The 20,704-nt window shown below is 35.2% G+C and overlaps 2 protein-coding genes across 5 annotated transcripts in view; both read left to right on the top strand.

Annotated features, from left to right (window-relative positions):
- ptprja (protein tyrosine phosphatase receptor type Ja) overlaps window positions 1-10,268 on the top strand; it is a 59,158-nt gene extending 48,890 nt beyond the window's left edge. Inside the window, exons 28-44 of the mRNA XM_038305592.1 lie at window positions 325-597; window positions 1,669-1,932; window positions 2,120-2,389; window positions 2,587-2,733; window positions 2,864-3,062; window positions 4,288-4,403; window positions 4,513-4,600; window positions 4,694-4,738; window positions 4,825-4,833; window positions 4,943-5,030; window positions 5,834-5,924; window positions 6,108-6,184; window positions 6,384-6,518; window positions 8,095-8,211; window positions 8,377-8,537; window positions 8,660-8,795; window positions 8,887-10,268. Coding sequence (XP_038161520.1) covers window positions 325-597; window positions 1,669-1,932; window positions 2,120-2,389; window positions 2,587-2,733; window positions 2,864-3,062; window positions 4,288-4,403; window positions 4,513-4,600; window positions 4,694-4,738; window positions 4,825-4,833; window positions 4,943-5,030; window positions 5,834-5,924; window positions 6,108-6,184; window positions 6,384-6,518; window positions 8,095-8,211; window positions 8,377-8,537; window positions 8,660-8,795; window positions 8,887-9,021 — 2,351 coding nt within the window. The 3' untranslated portion in view covers window positions 9,022-10,268. The remainder of the gene's footprint in view (window positions 1-324; window positions 598-1,668; window positions 1,933-2,119; window positions 2,390-2,586; window positions 2,734-2,863; window positions 3,063-4,287; window positions 4,404-4,512; window positions 4,601-4,693; window positions 4,739-4,824; window positions 4,834-4,942; window positions 5,031-5,833; window positions 5,925-6,107; window positions 6,185-6,383; window positions 6,519-8,094; window positions 8,212-8,376; window positions 8,538-8,659; window positions 8,796-8,886) is intronic.
- Window positions 10,269-15,119: 4,851 nt separating this feature from the next.
- The window catches only part of osbpl5 (oxysterol binding protein-like 5), a 50,237-nt gene continuing 44,652 nt past the window's right edge, over window positions 15,120-20,704 (top strand). For 2 of the 4 annotated variants that reach the window (XM_038305539.1, XM_038305541.1), the window contains exon 1: window positions 15,121-15,325. The gene's annotated coding sequence lies outside the window, so the exon portion shown is untranslated. Of the gene's footprint in view, window positions 15,326-20,704 lie in introns of all 4 variants that reach the window. The other 2 variants (XM_038305542.1, XM_038305538.1) reach the window with 2 other exon arrangements.

Raw genomic sequence — 20,704 nt, 5'->3', positions numbered from 1 at the left:
TAACCTCAGCGCTATCTTATCATCTCAAAGGGCCCCAGTGTTTGGGGAGTGTTTTAACCACTTAATCAACCTCATCCTCATATGTTGATTTTTGTACTGAGGACATGGTGGTCAGACTAATGAGGTCCTTAAAGTTCTCCTTCCAATTTCTGACAATATCCTCCATCAATGAGCTGCATGTAGCTAAATGCATATTCATAACCTCTATGTTTGAAGGAAACCTTAAATGTATGAGATGGTTGGACAGTAATTTACAAATATAGATATTTAATTTGATCAAATATAACCTTTTTGATTCGAATGTGATGGACTGTGTCCTTGCAGACCCAACTCCTCCGGGGCCAATTGAAATCCTGAGGACAACAACTAACTCTGTTGAAATGCGTTGGGGAGAAGCACCTATGATGAGTCTGGAATCCAACTACAGTTACAAGCTGACCTACAACTCCTCTCAGCCAGATATAATAGTGTCTTCTGCCAAGACGAATTACACTTTATCCCAGCTGCTGTCTGGGACCTCCTACAACATTTCTGTGAAAACTGTCGGACCGCTGGGTTTTGAGAGTGAATCTGTTTACAGAAACATGGTTACCACAAGTAAGAATTTTATTATCCTATACTACCTGCCTTTTTTTACTATCCTTTACAGCCGCAAGCTCCCTGTATTTTATTTTGATTTGATTCTGTATTGCATTATAGTGAAGTGCATAATTTAAATCTGAAAAATCCCCAAAATATTTATATTTATTTTATTTTTGGCCGCTATGTGAACGAAATGTAGTATAACTTTTGGCCTCAGAAATCCCCAGTTTACTTAACAGAGCTCACCCTTCTGTAATTTTATTATCAGAGGTTTCAGAGGTTTCTTAAAGAAAATTGGCCAACAAACTCCATCAGAAAGAAGAAAAATAAACGAAACAAAAAAATCACTGCAAACCAGTGATAAAGGTGTGGAGGTGTTTACATCATTGTTAGGTTATAAAGAAATACCCTGAGATGTGCCGATCTCACAGAGAATCGTTTAATCATAGAAAAACAAACGAGTAACATAAAGAGGGCACTGCACAAGGACTAAATTAATTGGGCAATCAACCATGATGCCCATGGTAATTGGAATAGCTTCAGCATTTGATGCTTAGGTAGGAGAAACCATATAGGTGACATATGAAATGAAATGAAATCCTGAACAAGCCACCACTTTAGTAAAACAGAGTGGGGGCAGCATCATGCTGTGAGGATTCATCTTCGGACACTTCAGAGGCTGCAAATGAGTGATTGATGCAGAGTCAGCGACACATTTCAGGTGAACATCCACTGTCGCTCATCCAGGTTGAAGGAATCCTGGAAAGTCGATGACTCAATGCAATCAGCCGGGTGTCCTTACATAGAAAGCTTGTGACCAATCTGCTAGTAGGAATTGACTGAATAGTCTCTGTAAGGTAACTTGAGATGCCGTGTTTTGAATTGAAGCCATATGAATAAAACTGAACTGAATTAACATCCAGTCAGAGCTACAACAGAAAGGTTCAGATTGTCACCTATGCATGTGTCTACCCACTACTTTGATCCATAGAAAATTCATGTTTACGTACAGTATAACAAGCAGGAATAGTAAGTGTAGTGTCTGGACTAACTGTAAAATGTCTCACCTGTCTGTTTAACCTCCAGAACCCTACAATGTGATATCTCTCAGCACCATCACTGAAGAGAAGAGTATTAATGTAAGCTGGAAAAAACCTGACGAGTATAAGGACACCTATTTCTTTTTTCTGACCTGGCAAAGCTCTGATGGGAATGTTAAAAATATCACCATCACTGATGATAAATATAAAATCACTGAACTCACGCCTGGTACTGAATACAAAATTACCGTCACCACCAAGACCTCCGATGGAGCACTGTCTGCCACAGAAGAAATTTCCAACTGCACAAGTAAGATCAGAGCATCCCAATATGTGGTTACGTTCATTTGATGATAGATTTCTTTATTTTTCCCAAATCAACATTTTTAATTATCCTAAAGAACTTTTTGACAACTTAACTAAAACAATATTGTAACACACATATTAAAATAGTAACACAATGGTTTACCTCATTTATATCTGCCCTATGACTTCAGATGCAAGCCCTGTGAAGGATTTAACATGTGAAAGAGCAACACCTGGAAAAGCAGAAATCACTCTGAACTGGACCAAGCCTGATGGAATGAGCTCTGGCTTCCAGTTAACCATATCCAACAGTTCTCAAAACCCCCACTCGAGTGACAACTGCTGCTCTCACGTCTTTGCAAATCTTGCTCACTACTCTAACTATACCTTAACTGTGGAGAGTCAGAGCTGTGGAAAACCCAGCACTCCTAAGTCTATTGAATGTTCCACAGGCGTTGGAAGTAAGTTGTGGGTTTTTTTGAGTACTGAATCATTGGGTATTTATTGTATGTCAATAATGTGTTCCAATAGAACTGCAGCTCTATTTATATTTAATTGATATCTCTATTTATATTTAATTTTGTTCATCTTTAGCTGATATTATTCACTTTGAGTTTGATAAATTATTTCAATATTCCTCTCTTTCATCTTTATAAAGAGCCACCCATTCAAAAGGACTTTTTGACACATGTAACCTTAAGTAAAACTCACAAAACATTCACGCTTCGCATCAGCTCCCAACATATGGACAACACTATGGGACCAGTGACACATGTTGGGGTTATTGTTACAAGTGATGATAAGGGTAGGTTTTTTTTTTTTCTTTCCTTCCTAACATCAAGATTTACTCTGGCTTGCTCTGTTTTGATCAGCAAGAAAATAGAATCTGAAAATATGGTAAGGTTCCCTTATTAACTGTATATTTTGTTTTCCAGACATCCAATCTAATCTTGAAAATTACTTGGGGAAGACGTACGAACAGTGGAGATCCGAGTCGACCCAAGCATACCTGGCTACAGTAGCAAATTACAACCTACAGACACGCAGCAGTAGTGACCTGGAACTCCTAGTAGGAACCGACTCGAAGTGGGAGAACTATCATAATGGTTTACTGGATCCAAGCGGAACTTACAGGTAATAGGAAACAAAACATGCTGAAAATAAAACAGACAGCTTTCAGAAATGTATTTTATTGGAAAAAAAAAAAGTCTGAATTACTAAAGGAAATGCTAGACCTGAAACAAGTTTAGTTTTATCTAATATATTGAATAGTTTCACATCCTTATTTAAAAAACAAATATATCTGCTTAACTGTGCCTCTAGGCCACCTTTGATGAGGGTTTTGTAAAATCCAGAATGTTGAATGTGCACAATTTAAAGGTATAGTGGAGGAATTTTGCGAATTTTTGAAAAGACCCGCCCTATCTACTTGCCCTAAAATGGACATGCACAACCCAGTACCCGCTCCCGAGAGGGAACGGCTATTAAATACGTGCAAGAGCATGCACAAGCCCATTTCTCCTCGTGCACACCGCGCAGGTAGGGGGGGGGACCTGTAAGGCCCGCGGTTGGAAGCATGCCGTCATCGGGTCGCTCCGTCCTCCTTTTCAGAAACCCAAATATTAGAAATGTTTTCAAAACCAGTTGCTAAATGTCTCAGCTCACTAACCACTTCATCGTAGGTAGCCATGTAAATAGCATGGAAGAAATAAATAGGGTAAAAAAAATACAAAGGAAGAATAAACCGGACAAAAATATTATAACATGCACATAAATAAATACTTAAGGAAATAAGTAATCAATGAAAAAGTTAAAGAATACAACGGACAATAAATATATAAGGTAATTATCAGAAAGGCAAATAAACAAAGAAGCTAAAAGATATATATATATATATATATATATATATATATATATATATATATATATATATATATATATATATATATATATATATATATATATATATATATATATATATGTCTCACCGTATAATTTAATTTCTACCTACATTTATTTGTTTATTGTAGTTTTTCTGGGCAATTAATTATAAGCTTATTTATTTTTAGAGCATTTATTTATTTCTGTATTTATTTTTAGTTATGGCAGGATTTGTCCTCCATAGTTTTTAGCTTTTTACATCAAGTAAGGAGCCAAAATGATCATACTTATTGTTTGCGGCATTCAGAGTCATTTTAGGCCCCAGAATTTATTGGAATGACTGATTATTTTTTAACTTATAAACTCTTTATAAGGCATTTTTAAAATACACTGAAATCGAAGCATATAGTGCAGATAGAAAAAGTAAACACTTTTGAGATACACAATTCATTAAAAAAAAATTTTTTTTTCTTCACAGATATGCTGTTGTGATTTTCACCCATCTGGTCACGGATTCAGGACTTATTGATAGTACCAAATCAGTGGTTTCTTTTACACAATTTTCTGAGGTCGTTGCTCTTAACAAAGACCCAGGTATAGTTAAAAGAATCAGAATGGGACTTTTATGTACTTGTTTTCTTTCTTCTTTTTTCTGTTGCTTATGTTCTGGAATTAACCTTTAATTTGTTTTAATGTATTTCAGTCACCACTGGAATCGCTATTGGAGTAACATTGGGAATCTTTGGATTTCTCTTTATCATCCTCATTGGTTTTGTCATCTATTGGAGAAGGTTTTTATTCTTCAGACCAATAAAAGCTCATATTTAGATAGTAATAACACCCTGATGCTTAATATTGTTTTGCTTATATGTGATGTACTGAAGGTTGTCTCGTAAGGAGTCTCCTGACATCCAGATTCTAACAATGGGGTGAGATTTTTAGCATCTACCAAATGATTTTCTACTAAAGGTCCATAATGTTTTTGGTAATTATTACATTTTCTTTATTTCCTTAGGGGTAAAGTGTAAGTATAAAGCATTTAAATGAATAAATTATGAAAAAACAAAACAAATATTTGCTGTTTTTTTTGGGCAAAATGAATCCTCCCCCTAATATGCTGTCTGTATGAGCAGAAGTGTTGCTGTGAGGGTGGAGGACTTTGAAGCCTACTATAAGAAGCAGAGAGCGGACTCCAGCTGTGGCTTTGCTGAAGAATTTGAGGTAAAACCTGTAAATTCTTTAAGATTGCCAATTTGTCAATTCCCTTACTTACACCAATCTGTGACAAATCAATACATTTTTTATATATTTGCATTTTTTTATATTAACCTAAATGTGGTAAAGGAAATGATCCTCAATCGTTTCAAACATCAGTGATATTTTCTTTATTTCTTTCCTAAAATCAATATAAGCATTCTCAAATGTTTACAGTTCTAACTTTGATTAAAGACAGGACCATCTAATAGATGACATGAGTATTGAGTTATTTAAATTACTTTACTATATAAAAAGACTAAAAAGACGGAAATTGTTTTGTTTTTTCAAATTAAGCAACTTATTCTCAGAGTATAGAGAAGAAAATGTTTTTTGGGTTTTTTTTACTGAAGATTGTTGCATTATTAAAGTTTTTTCTCGTCCTAAAAAGAGGTTAGCTAAAAATAAAAAATAAAAAGCATCACAGAGTAAACAAATAAGCAAAATAAGGTTTTACTGCTAGTGGATTTCTTGGGGTTTTATTCTCAACAACTTTATCAAAGATGTCCTTGTTTATGTTTTGGCCACAGCTAAAAAGAGACAGGTTCTCAGATTTGTGCAACTAATTTTTTTTTTATTTTTAAAGCATTACTTCAGATCTATAATAGATCTATAGTAAATAGATATGTTCCCGTATTTATACAGACATATAGACAGGATTTCCTAATGAATAAAGTCAAGATGTAATCTATAATAATGTTAGATTAAGCATTTTTATTTCCTCTTCAGCTACACTTTCACTAAGTAAAGCAAGTTTTTTTATTCTGAAGGACCTAAGGCCTGTTGGTACTAGTCAGGCTAAGGTGCATGCCCTGGATCCGGAGAACAAGCCTAAAAATCGCTACAACAACGTGCTTCCTTGTAAGTCACTTTTAAAGTTCTTTATCTATTTTGAACACAAATCCATCCAGCTATAATCGGTTTGCTGTAACACATGCAATTGCTGAATTTCGTTGCTTTAATAGGGCATTTTTCATCTAACACCTTCATTTCCAGCTGTAAACAAATCATTCATATTTCATTTACAAACTTATCACCTCCTAGATGACTCCTCAAGGGTGAAACTCTCTGTTGTCCATGGAAGTCCAAATGAAGATTACATCAATGCTAACTATATGCCGGTGCGTGCTGACACTGTTTACCATTGCTTTTTATCATTGCTTCAGTAACTTTAAAGCATCTTCTGGAACGGTACGACTCATATCTTCTGCTTCATTGGATGACAATGAACCAAACCTATATTACTGCTCCAGTTCAAAACGATCATAAAAACTGAACTTTACGATTGATTTACATTAAGTTTTTTTTGTTGGGTGTCAGGGTTATCTCTCCCGGAAGGAATACATCGCAGCTCAGGGACCTTTACCCGCAACAGTCAACGAGTTTTGGAGGATGATCTGGGAGAAGAACGTGCAGACTCTGGTCATGCTTACACGCTGTAATGAACAAGGAAGGGTGAGTATGAACATTACTGCACTTAAGTAATATTTTTTTGTATCTTTAGTTAACCTAAATAATTTTTTGGGGTGGCTACTTATAACTTTCACTCCAATACATTTCAAGGAAGCTGCTAGTTACTTGTTACTTTTTAAATTCAATTTCAACATGGCAGATAGCAGCCCTTGAGATTGAATTCGGACAGCACTGATTGGGGATTTCCATGATGTTCCACAGATGAGAGAAAATCAGGGCAGATATTATTTTTACATTACACTTTTAATTAGGGTGTTAGTGGTTGCCATGTGAACAAGTTGTTCAGTAGGATGAGTTTCAGGTTCTTTGTGGTAATAGATTCAACCTCAAACCTCTATTCCATAATCAAAGTGTGAGGAGAATCAAAACAATCCTGTTTTGCTCTGAACTTCCTTATCAATGCTTTTTGCACCTTGTTTTTTTTTTCTCTCACACTGATCACTGCTGCACTTTATGGGATGGAGACGTTCAGTTCCTGTCTGAAAAGCTATGCTAAATAAAAATTTCAATTCAGTTTATTTCTATACCGCCAATTCACAACACATGTCATCTCAAGGCACTTTACAGTTCACCAGATAATAGAGTCAAATTGATTAAAAGTTTTCTATCTAAGGAAAACCAGTTGATTGCATCGACTCATTGACTTGGATGCAATCCCTCACACTAAGCATGCTTGTAGCGACAGTGGAGAGGAAAAACTCCCTTTAACAGGAAGAAACCTCCAGCAGAATCTTGTTGTTAACAATATTTTCATTAACAATAAAAAGTTGTCTCAGTTGTTTTTGCTTTGTTTTTAAATAAGAGGTAATAATCAAAATAGCTGTCCTTAGCTGGCATTTTGATGCTGAGGTTCTCTACAGATGGTGAAGAATTTGTAGCAGAGTTGCTCAAACATCTGAAAGGTGCTTTCTGAAAGTTACAAGGTTCTTTAAAATTACTATGAAAATTAAACTGAAAATTAAACAAAAATGTACTGATTTTAGAAAATTTTATTAGTATTCCTGAATACTTAAATACTTTTAAATCCATGTACTTTTGAGTATTTTCAAAAGCGAGTACTTCAATACTTGAACTTGAGTAGATGTTTGAGTGGATAACTTTTACATGTAGTTGAGTAAGATTTGACTATGAGTATCCATACTTTTACTCAAGTATTAGTTTTGAGAAACATATAAGTGGTAATTTAAACAATGATGTTATTAAGGTTTTACAGATATAAGCTTTACCCAAAGTAAAATGGCTCTTTTCACTGAAATTCATATCTTAATAAAAAATATATATATAAATACAATTAAACCCTCAGTTATCAAATGATCTATTCTGTATTTAGCATATTTTGAAATAGATGAGATTAAGTAACTATTGAAAACTCAAAGGTTTGATAGAAGCACATGAATATTTAGCTTTGATGTGTTTAGCTAAAACATTTAACTTGAGTAAAAATATCTAAGGAAAGATGCATCTACTGTATGAAACCTGCATCAGCTGAATCGCAATGTAACAATGATCAAAGTTTCGGAATAAAAAATTAATCACAAAATTGTTTGTTTGTTTTCAGGTTAAATGTGAGCAGTACTGGAGTCCTGGGACCAAATACTGTGAAGACATCATTGTGACAACAACATCTGAAATTCCACTTGAAGACTGGACCATCAGGGACTTTGACATAAAAAATGTTAGTTAGAAAAGCGACACAGCTTAAATCAGCACCATATCAGTCATTCCATTGTTAGTCAAACAGTATCCAATAAAAGTTCATATGCAGTGTTTTCTTAAGGATGGAGTCTCAGAGGGGAGTTTAGGGTTTTCTGCCATTTAAATGCTGTCCTGCCCCCCCCAGGTGAAAACAGCAGAAGTCCGCTCGGTCCGTCACTTCCATTTCACCGCTTGGCCGGATCACGGTGTTCCAGAAACCACAGAGCTTCTGATCAGCTTCAGACATTTGGTCCGAGAGCATATGAACCAGTACTCCAGAAATTCCCCCACAGTGGTTCACTGCAGGTCTGACAGAGCAATCCTGACAAATTCACCAGCTTTTTCATTCCATTACATGAAAAGTCATAAAATGATCTGTTATCGCTGCTCATTTTCTGCTTTTTTCTTTGTGTTTTTTTTACTCTCAGCGCCGGTGTTGGACGCACAGGCACCTTCATAGCCATCGATCGTTTGATTTTCCAGATTGAAAGGGAAAATATTGTAGATGTGTACGGCATTGTTCACGATCTGCGAATGCACCGACCCCTCATGGTGCAGACAGAGGTAGGAAGCTCACATGGCCAACCTGTTTCCTCTTTTATTTGTTTTTCAAATCCTAAACCCTTTGTTGTTGTCTTTTTGGTAATTGCTGCAGGAACAGTATGTTTTCTTAAACCAGTGTGCCTTGGACATCATCCGTGCAAGAACAGGGAACAACGTGGATCTGATCTACCAGAACACAGCTGCCATCTCAATTTATGAGAACGTCGAACCAAAATCAGGATATTAGACTGCTCTTTTTGAGTTTGATTTTAAAAAATGAGCATTAGGTTTAAAGGGAACACTTCTAATTAAATGTGGTGTGTTGATTGCAGTCACGCCATTATTGGAACCACCACCCTTCAATTTTTTCAAACCCTTCATTGTCATCTTTACTTTTCAATAATAGAGGAAACCACAACATCGATACATGCCTCTGCCTTAAATTTGCTCATACCTGCATATTATTTTACTGCACAATTGAAATGACTTCCTGCTGTATATGACTCAATGATTTTAATTTTGCTCAGGTAGTGTTTTTATATACTTTTCTGGTGTTTTTAGATAAACTTTCGACTTGTATAAAAACAGTTATGTGCCTTGAAGCAGCCTATATGCTTTATTTAACAGTAGGGGGCACTCTTGTCTTACTTTTGTAACAGATAAACAGGGATTACATGAAATTGTAAAGGAATTTTAAATTATTCTCTTCTTGCTTGACTAACTGTAAGCCAATATGAACTGTGCAATGTGCTTTAATGAAGGAGCTTATTTGTTATTATTTCTATTTTTTATGCACTGCTATTTGACGAATGCACTGGATGCATTAATGCATTTGTCCCACACTGTCCATCTTTATCATAGGTGGTTTTTCTTCAAGTAGTTTATGATACATTCTGGCCAGTTTTTTTCTTGTAATGGAATGTCTTGCTTTTAATTTATCATTTCATCTCAGGAAACTTTACCAAGAAGAGCTTTTTACTGGCTGTTATTGTGTTAAAAATCTAGAATGCACCATTTTGTATTAATTTAGATATTATTTCAGTTATCTTGTTTTTTTTGTTTATTTTGATGCTGTACATTCCTTAGACAATGTTTAAAATTATGTCACTTCCTGTGACAGCTTTTATACAATGATTATTCACTTCCTGTGTTGTTATAGTCACCAGAGAAGCACAACCTTCTTTTTTTTATCTTCTAAAGGGCAAAACTTTCCATGAGCCAGGTACGTTTGATTGAGAAACTTTTGCTTTTGCCTTTGTGTGTGTATGTGTACAGTTGGAATACAAGCACTTATGTTTTAATGAGATACAGGAATATAAAGTAGTAAATGTTTTAGGATGTTATTAAAAATGCTGTATGAGATGCTTGCTGGTTCAATGCAATTATGTAAAATAATCTAGTTTATAATATGAAATGGGATTAAAGATATTAATGTCACTCTTCAGGAATATTTGCCCACTTCAGTGCTAATAAAGCTTAACTGTCTTGCTAAAATCTCATCTTGGTGTTAAATAATTTTCTCCACATTTTATTGCTTCTTTTTTTTTAGATTTTACAAGTTAATATTGAGTTCCTTGCACAAATATTTACAGTTAAATAAAACACATGCATCTTATAAAATAGGGCTTATTTTTATAAGTAGGAGGAAGTTTAAAATGTTTATTACTCTAATCACAACATGGATTGTTTTGGGGGCTGTCTGCATTAGCTTTGCACATCCAGAACAGAACATTTAGCCTGTTCTAAAGTAGAAAAGAGCTAAATTTTAATTGAAATGAAGGATTCTAAATAATATGAAGGTCTGGGCTTTGACTAGGCCATTCAAACAAATTAAAATGCTTTACTTTTAACCATTCAGCTGTAACCCAATGGGTCATGCTGTATGAAGGTGAATTTTGAGTGCCAAATTACCATTCAAAACTTCCTTATTTCTAGCTCAAAGGAAGAGTAATGTTAGTTTATCACCAAACCTTTGGTGTCATCTGATAAAATGAGAAGTCCATGTTGTTTTTTTCATGTCTTTATTCTTGTTACTCTCCAGTAAAGATCAGACTTGTGGACAAAAAAGACCGTCATGTTGACCTATTTTCTCAGTCGTAGATCTCTTCAGCTCCTCCAGAGTTACCATGGCCATCTTGGCTGCTCCCCTATAAATGCTTTTCTTGCTACTGTAGGTCTTTCAGTTTAGGCACACTGCAACGTCTTTATAGCGCTTCATTTGTGGCATTCTTTTTCTGTGTTTGGGTGACTTCAATATACATATGCTAACTTTTTGATATTCCCATACCACAGCCACAGGTCTGATCTGTCTGATCTGTTCCTTGGTCTTTGTGATGATTTTGATTAATTAATATTATATGAAGGAGATCAATGGAGATAATCATAGTGGCATTATCAAATTCTATAACTTTTATACTCTCACACAGCAGAAGACGTCATCAACAACACAGACAAGGGAGACAGAGATAAAATCAGTCCTTAGGAACAAATGCCTGAAGGAGGCCACTGTGCTGCAGGTCCTGCAGGCCTTGATAGGAAGCTAATCTTAGAGGTATAGAGGAGGATTTTCAATAATTTTTGAAAAGACCTGCCCTCTCCACTTAAAAAAAAATGCACATGCACTACCCTTTACCCGCTCCTGGGAGTGAATGCCTATTAAACATGTGGCAGAGCATATATGAGCCCATTTCTTCTCGTGCACACTCTGTCTAAAAGTTTCTGTTTTTATCGCTCATACAAGCTTTACTTTCCAAAAGAAGATTTGCTATTTTTCCACTATGTCAAACTCACCACTGGTAAGTGAAAATGGGCATGAGAACGTAGGATGGCCTTATGTAAACATATTACAAGAATGATTGACAATGAGAAGGAAAACCTATTTTGATGATCCACCCAAAAAAAGAACATCCTCCACTATACCTATAGGAAGAGTCAAAGTATGCAGGCAAGAAAGGGTGCAACTGCTTCACGATCGACAACAACCTAATTTAGGAACACACACACACAAAAAAAAGTGATAGCCAGAAGTCTGAGTTTCTAAAATGCTGACCTGGATCTCACTGATATTAAATCAAGTCAGCCAGTCTTGAATGTTAATTAATTATTCTAACATTTCAAGCAGCAGGCTCTAAAAGAGGGGATCTGAATACATGTGTATGCCACACTTTACATACTTTTATATACTGGAGTTTGTGTTTAATTAACACAGGAGAAAATGTGAATAATTCAAAGGGGGTGCGAGTGCGCCTCTGAAAGAAAAGTTACTCTATATTTCTATGTAAATCTTTACCAGTGTTTGGATCTATTAAATCTAAAGGAAAGATGAATAACCAAAAGATGCTGCTGAGGAGGATGACCTAACACGTCTCTGCAGCATTCAAGTTACAGTGGACTAAATGCACTCAGCACAGATATAAACATTAACCTTCTGTTCCCATTCTTTCAGGATAAAAAGCTTTTCACAAAGACCTAAAACATGATGAGCCCACAACAAACTAATACCCAGACCTTCTGTGGACACTATACCATCAAGGAACCCACTCCTCAATCTCCCATCAATCTCCTCCATGCCAGGCTTGTTTGATCTCGCTCTCGATCTAAAAATAGATGTACTTATTTATTCCGCTGTGGTAAGACAATCCATTGATTATTTTAGGCTTAATTACAATTAAATCAGCCTTTAAAAAAATATATATTTTTATTTCCTAGTACATTATGAAAAACAACCTACTTAACGTTATATCTCTCATAAATTTTGAGAATTTTAATTTTTGACACTAAAGTTTTTTTTGCCTTTGCTTACATTATTCCTATGCTTTATTCAATTATTACGATATATTGTGCATTAACTAGTAACTATTAAAATTTTAGCCGTGTAATATTCCCCTCAGCATATTACAATCCCTTTAAAGTCAATGTAACAAAAGCCTGATTAAATGATTATTTATTTTATGGATCCATGACATTCTCCTACCGTGAGAAAAAAAAAAGTATGTAATGACACAGCAGAAAGTTTCCATTGGCCTCTAGGCTGGAAAGGTATAGATATTTAACTTTTAGCCTTAAAAGAAAGATCACAACACTATGTAAGATTTAAAATATCTCCTGGTCTAGGCTGTGGAGCAACACCTAATCTATGGACCTGCAGTTCTATATAACATCTATCAAAAAATATCTAGATTCTATAAGGTTAAAAAAAAAAAAGGAAGATGAAGGAACATACTACACCAGTCATAGAGTTAAGAAGAGGTTTGAAGTAAGGTTTGACCACAGACAAATATATCAAGCTTTGAAAATTTCACATGTCACTTTTCAGTCTATAAAAAGCAGGTTAATAAGAGCCTTGTCTCAATGAACAGCTTAGTGGTATTTGTTTTTAGCCCTAAAATAACTTCTAAACTGGATTTATCCTACATTGATCTTAAAGTTACATCCACAGTCAACCAGCGTCAAACCCAAAGTCACGTTTTTGGGTAAAAAAGAGACTCTGTGCCCTCAATCTAAACTCCTGATGGAAATTCTAGAGCATGTTTCTGAGTGTAAACAGTTGGAAATCTGGCAAGATAACAGTCTATCTTTTTCAAACCACACTGGGAAATTACAGGCTAAGGTTAAATAATAAAAACAGCTTTGCTATAAAATGCTCTGCAAAACTAACACTTAAATAACCATCCTCTCCATATTTGATTATGGTGATTTCTTTTTTACAGAATGGTATGTAAGGGCTCACTGAAAATACCCAATGAATTGTGCCTTTCTGCCTTCTTGTCCCTTCAGAACAAACCAGTGCATTATATATATATTCATCTGATGTGGGGTTTGTCTTTATTATTCATTATAAACATTCTTACTCCTTTCACCCTGAGGGGTTAAGGGAAATAAGACAGAAATAAGCAACAGTTAGATAAAAAATTAAAGACCTGCATAGCTAAGGTCTTTTATTTAGCACAAAAAAAACTTTTGGTCATGCACTGAATGAACTCATGTTTGCAATTGAACACTAAGAGATGCTCTGGTTAGATGAGACAAGAATGTAACTTGCAAAAAACTCAATCAATATTGCACATTATCTTTGAGACACACATCTTAAGCATCAAACTGTGATACATTTTTTTTTATCTTTTGTGTTTTGTTTTTCTAAACAATGACAGATAAGATTGACAGATTTGATTGAGAAATGAATAGAGCTAAATATAGACAATACATTTCTGATGTGGCTGCAAAATATTTTAACAAGGTCAAAGGTTGTTTTACCAGCAGGTGACAGCTGCAACACAGTGGTGAAGATTAAACATATCACTCTGATAGTATCTTAACTTAACTTTTTTTTTTTTTTTTGCAAACCTTGTTGAACTACTTTGTGAATTAAAATAGGCAAAATTTCAGTCTTTGACTGTGCGTAGCAGCAAGATATCGGCCCGAAATATTTGCAAGAAATTTTTTTTTGAAAGTTTTTCTCAAAAGTCTTTACATGCATTTGTGTTAGTCTGTTTTATAAAGTCGTCATATAAAACTGTAAATTGCTGATTTTAACATGATAACCGGTGGCAAAGTTCATGAGGTAAAAAAACGTACAAGTATGAAGGTTATTTTACAGCTGCATTTTGTAACTGCTTTGGTCTCCTTGAACTGAAATATTGTTAACAACAAGATTTTGTTGGGGGTTTCTTCCTATTAAAAGGGAGTTTTTCCTCTCTACTGTCGCTACAAGCATGCTTAGTGTGAGGGATGGCATTCGAGTCAATGAGTCGATACAATCAACTGGTTTTCCTTAGATAGAAAACTGAATCAATTTGACTGGATGATCTGGTGAACTGTGAAGTGCCTTGAGATGACATGTGTTGTGAATTGGCACTATATAAATAAACTGAATTGACTTGAATTTTGTTTCAAAACCTTTTTTGCATTGTAAGTGTGAATTTGAAGTTGTAGAGATATTTGCATGAACACAATTTGTGTAACTTGTTTTTGTGTCAGATTAAAACAAATCTACAGTTACAAAACATCAAATTTACAATGTACAAATAATTTTGCAACAATAGTTCTGAGCCATTTGAAGCAATACTTGAGAATATAAGAGGCTTTTGATGTGCAACTTGTAGAACACAATTTTTGTACTTGTACTTAAAATTTGAACATGTGTAAAAAAAAAATACTTGTGATTTTTTTTTTATTCTACACATACAAAACCTAGAATGGAACTCTCTCTACATATTCAAATTCGCACTTACAATGCACAAATAGTTTTGAAATAAAATAACCTTCATATACAAGACTGTGCAGAAACCACACAGTAAGTGTAGTACCCATATATGACCACAGGGGTCGCCAAATCTCGCTGCACCGGTAGGGTAACCGCAACCACTAGAATCTAGTCCGTTTTCTGCGCTCTCCATGTTGAAACGGAGCAACTTCTCCTCCGGTGAACTCCCAACCGTCCCTCCGTCCACCACCGCTAACCCAGCTGCTTCCACACCGCCCAACCATGACATTTGACTGGGAAGGAATCCGCCAAACTGTATGAGTGCTGCCTCAACCGGAAAAATAAAACAGTAAGTCTGCCGCTCCCCTGCTCTACAACGGCTGCAACGAGGAGGATAACTTGCTATTTTTAGTTTCTTCGAATAATTCAACTAACGTAGGTTTTAATGTGCTAACTTGTAGCTAGCTGCGGCAGCTCCCTCGTCCGTTACAGGGAGCGGGGAGGGTTTATCGGTATTTTCGGACACCCTGGCCTCGCTGTATCTTTTTCTGTAACATCGCAGCGGCTGCCTGATTAAATGGTCAGGGGGGGCTAACCTTACTAGCTTCCACCCCCTCACATAAAGTGAACCCTCACCTCCACATTAGCGGAGCAAAGCGAGCCTCATGTCTTTGCATAACAGGTAGGCAAGCCTGATGTCTGCGAGACGAGGACACATAGATTTTCCTTATTTCTCTTCATATTTATTATATCTTTTTTTTACTTCCTTCTTATCATCTTCTGTAGGCGTAGGAAGAATTTGTAAACATACCCAAAGGAAGCGTGATAACGTTCATCCGTTATAAGGAGCCCCTTATAACCGAAATAAGCATACTTGTTTGTTTACTTTACAGTCGTTCTCCTTTTCATGTCAACGATCCAGATGACGTCCATTGATGGGGATCAGTAAAATGAGATTGTTGATATTTGATTATCATACAAAATGTAGGTCAAAACATATTTTCTGTAGCTTCCATGTGATGAGCTGCACCATCAGCACCTCCTTTTACTTGATCTATCTGCATGATTGTTGCACTAAGCTGGAAATTAATTAATTGTAGGGATTGTTGGTAGAATAAACAGCCACTTTGCTGATTTTTTTTGACCCGCTTATGTACAGAGGCACAGCCAGAAATTATTTATAAGGGTGGCCAGGCAATAAACAAAGTATACTGAGGGGGGCTGAAAGCAGGTCAGCACCAGAACCTCAGGGTCAAGCTAGCTGTTCCAACAGGTAAATTAGCCATATTTTCTAAATAAAGACTAACTATACTTTCCTACAGCCTTTGCTGACAAATAGACCCATATATTTAAACATCTGTAATTTCTAAATAAACGGTATAGTGGATAAAACTCAATTTTGAGTTATGGGGCGCACCGGTAAATCTTTTCCATAGTCATTGCTTACCTACTTGTATCATAAACATTTGGCATAAAATTAATATTTACAAGCACTAATATCAACATAAATTGATTATTTGATAAGTTTTTATTAAAATTGTTATTTATCTTTGATTTCACTGAAGGCTCCTAGATGACTTTCAGAGACACATAATTTTCTCTTTACCCCATAAAACACAAAATCTAGTTATGAAAATAGCATGAATTCTGTACTTATTATCATTGATGTGTATAATTAACCACAAAAAAATGAAATGTTTTGAATATTCCACTTGAGAGTATTACTGCTGCCACCATCTGTATTAGAGGGGGAAGAATGGTAGGGTAAGGGTGGCCATGGCCACTCCTGGCCCCCCATCTAGCTCCGCCTCTGCTTATGTAACCCACAAGAATGAGAATGCTGAAGTGAGAGGATTTTTTAGGGCTTTATTTTTGGATGGTAAATTGCATTTCCCCTCTTCTATATATACAACTGTAGTGAAATCACCACTAATTAATATCAAGAATGTCTTTACTTTTTACTGACATTGTAATTAACATTTATAATCAACCAGTTGGAGATCACTATTGGATTTTTTCCCAGTACTAGAAAATAAGAGTTGGTGTTCCTTGTCATGGAATGCATATATGTTGTTTAGTGTTTTAACAAAAAAGTGAATGTCCATTTCTTTTTTTTTAATGTTGTATAGTTCTCAAAAGATCTGAATAGGCCAGTATACAAGGGGGTCAGACCCTCCAGATCATCTCTAAGCAAACAAACAACAAACCTGGAAATGATTATTCGTCAAAAAAAGCCTAATTGGTAAATCTAGATTACATCTGAGCCCTTTATATGAGGATATGCTTTTATTAAATACAACAAAAATGCAAAGACATTGTTTTTTGGCCTTGATATGACATGTTACCCACATTTCATCTGCTTCAATGTTTGTGTTTGAAATAGTATCACAAACCCAGGTGTTCTAAGTATTTAGAAAAAATCGTAGGTATAGTCAGAAATAGCATTGGAATCTTTTTCAATATAGTAAAACCTAAAGCTGCTTTAACAAGTAAATAATAAGGATCAGATATGATTAATATTTTGAATGAAAAAAATTAAGTCTTAGGGTTTTGTAAGGCTTTGTAATTAGATAATCGAGAAAAAAAAAACAAGCTTGTCTTAAGTGTTCTTTTTTCTGTAAGCATTGAGTGGCTCAGTACTGCCTCTCCCCCACTTGTTGTTTAGTAAAGCCTGAAATAATAATGGCTGAATGCATATTTTTCCTGATTTCAGCAAAAACAAATCAAACTGCTTGGAAATATTTGGTTCAAAAACACATACTTCCCTGGTGTTGAAACTAAAGGAATGGCATTATAAGAGTACATATTTTATTAAAAATGTTATTTAATTTGACAAACTAATTAGCAGCAGAGTAGCAAAAAGATGCAACATCCTGTATAATCACCACAAATTTGTCTGATGTTCTTTAACTAATTTCGCCTTCATCAAAATCCAAAATATGAACCAAACATGTCTTTATGAATAACACAACTCTAGATAAAATAAATAAATAAAAGTCTGGGAATATATGTATTATCTCTTTAAGTTGTTAGTTACCTAATTAAGCAGCTAATATAGTTTTGTTCTCTTATGTTGCTCTGCAGATTACAGAATAACAAAAAGGAGACAGAGAACTCTTAAATTTGACAGAAGTTTATTCTATTTCTATTAAATTTGAAATACAGATAAACTAATGTTTAAGACATTTTGAGACATTGCAGCACTAGAAATCATTGTTACTTTTAAACTAGCAGTTTATCAATGCTTTTAATTTTTTTAATTATCCTACCCTGCAATCTAGTTTCTGGATCTATTAGAATCCAACCTAAGCTAAATCTGATGTGAAGCATCTTTTAAATATTTTTTACACATAGTTCTTGTTTAATAAACCAAAAAAAGGATAGAAAAATAGCTAAAATCGAGTGCAAGCTTCTGTTGTTGAAATGTATCACTTAAGCTGCAGAACTCAGGTGGAGGGTAGTTGTCGCAGGAGGAAACGATTACCAGAGTGATGGAAGTGAGATTTAGTGATATCTGGAAAATTGCTGCAGAACAAGAGAAAAAAACTGGTTATGAACACTTTGTCTTTCTGTCCAGAGTTCTGCATTTTTATTTTCCGGTTTCTAAAGGTTATTTAGAGGGAAATAAATGTCTACCCTTTAATGTTAGTCTCCTTTAGAGAGGCGTCAGTCATGAGTTTGTGTTATATCTGCAAAAGGTCAGGCGGTCGATATCTGAGATGCTAGCGGAAAGCATTTCAAGGTCATAAATATTGTGTGACCGGTGGAAGTGGGTCATTAAATCATTGACAACATACTCTATTCTTATTTGCATATCAGATTCCTCTAAGTCTGTGCTACCTTAAATAGTATCAGTGTAATTGGTCTTCAGATAGGGTAGATGTTCAATAACCAGACAATTAAACATCTATTACAGTTTTTACAACTTGGCTTAAGCAGTGCAGATTTGTAAACACCTAATGTCTGCTTGTGCCACGTGACTGTCTGCCTTGCCCTAATCAGGTGGGGATATATAATGGTGTTGGACCATAAGCCTATCAAGTAGAACCGTGGCTTTGCTCTGCCTGTGAATGACAAGTAGTGAGAGGGTTGTAGTGAATGAAATGAAGACAAAAAGGAGGTGGAGAGTTTGAAGTGCTGTTTCAGAATCCGTGGGTGGAGAGAGCTTTTTTATTTATTAAAACATCAGCTTCTCGTTGCTGCAGGAATACCATATATTAGAAGCTGCTTTTTAGATTGTAGCTCAACAACTTTGGGTGTCCTGGCTGTGTAGGGGTTTAATTAATTCCTAGCTAATGCAAAGACAACCTTTCACATGTGTAATAACACAGTTTCATTTATTTTCTACACCATAAATAACTGAAAAAATAGTATCAAAAATTGAAAATTAGACCTTTCTCTTCTTTAATAAAGAAAATGAAATATTTATTGTGTTTTGAAATGATAAATAGAGCCTTTAAAAAATGTGCGTGAGCGTGACTTCTCTTCTCAGTAAAAACGCTACTTCTGGTTATATAAGTGGCTGTGTGCTTCTTCAGCTCCCCTGAGATGGAATTGCTTTCCCTGATATCGAGGCAGGGAATCTACACTAATATGGTCCATACAGAAGAGCCGTCTCACTACTTTGGGAGAGCAAATATACTTTAACAGGCTTTACTGAGCCAAGATGTCCCTCCTCTGCAGATTTGTCTTATTCAGCATTACTGTATAGCTCTAGGGAGCCTTTGCTACTGGAACTAGGTCCATTTGTCAAAAAATATCTTCTTTTATCAGAAAGAAAATCTGCCCAAGTGAGCCAAAAAGTTTAGCATTATTTGAGATTAAAGTAAAGCTTTACAAATGAGTCGGGGGAAGGAAAACAACAAGAAAAAAGCTCCAGCTATGGACCTGGGCTCTAGAAAATCAGCTTCTCTCATTTTCATTTTTCTGAATTCCATCATTTCAATTTTAATCAACTTTTTTTCCCCAATAAGTGTCTTGTTCCAAAACGATGAAAAATAACTATCCAAGAAATCTGTAGCCAAAGAATTCTGCATTTTATTGTTGTTTCTTTTACAATCTAACCAGAGCTGTGATCCATGTTGTATTTGCACAGTATTTAAAAACATTTCCTGATGGTTTTTATTGAGCATACAATATTGTGTTGCAAATCAGAGAACCTGAACCATTTACACTTGAATGCACACATTACATTACAAACAGAATAACTTCCCTACTCGTCTGATATGAACAAATAATGTGAGATTGATTGATTCTATTTTGTTTATTAAGTTCCATAATTCTGTTACAGTTTTCAGCATCATAGAACTCATAGTACCTTCTGGCTGCAGCTAAAGATTACTTTAATAGTCGACTACTTATGATAATTTTTTTTATGATGTCTAGGGCTAAAATAATTAATCAAATTAATAGTGTTTAATCGATTACTGAAATAATTTAGTAATCGATTAATCGTTACCTGAAGTGTAGAGACTCTAAAACATGCCTTTAGCTGACAGAGCGACCCACTTAGAGCTGTAATGATAAAAAAAATATATTTTTCGCCAGTCAATATGCTCTATCCAGAACTCATCAAGTGGAAAAGCTTTAGTTTAATCTGGTTTTATTTAATGAAAAGTCTCTTTTAAGGAATCTTTTGCCATCTGATTATTAATCAAAAAAATATCAACAGATTAATCGATTTGCAGAATAATCATTAGTTGCAGCTGCAATGATCTCCATCATCACA

Source organism: Cyprinodon tularosa, unplaced genomic scaffold (genome assembly GCF_016077235.1).
Source record: "Cyprinodon tularosa strain WSP-4 unplaced genomic scaffold, ASM1607723v1 ctg56, whole genome shotgun sequence".
NCBI classification, from domain to species: Eukaryota; Metazoa; Chordata; class Actinopteri; order Cyprinodontiformes; family Cyprinodontidae; genus Cyprinodon; species Cyprinodon tularosa.
Note: the sequence above shows the minus strand (reverse complement) of the source record. Positions and strands in the feature narration are given on the sequence as shown.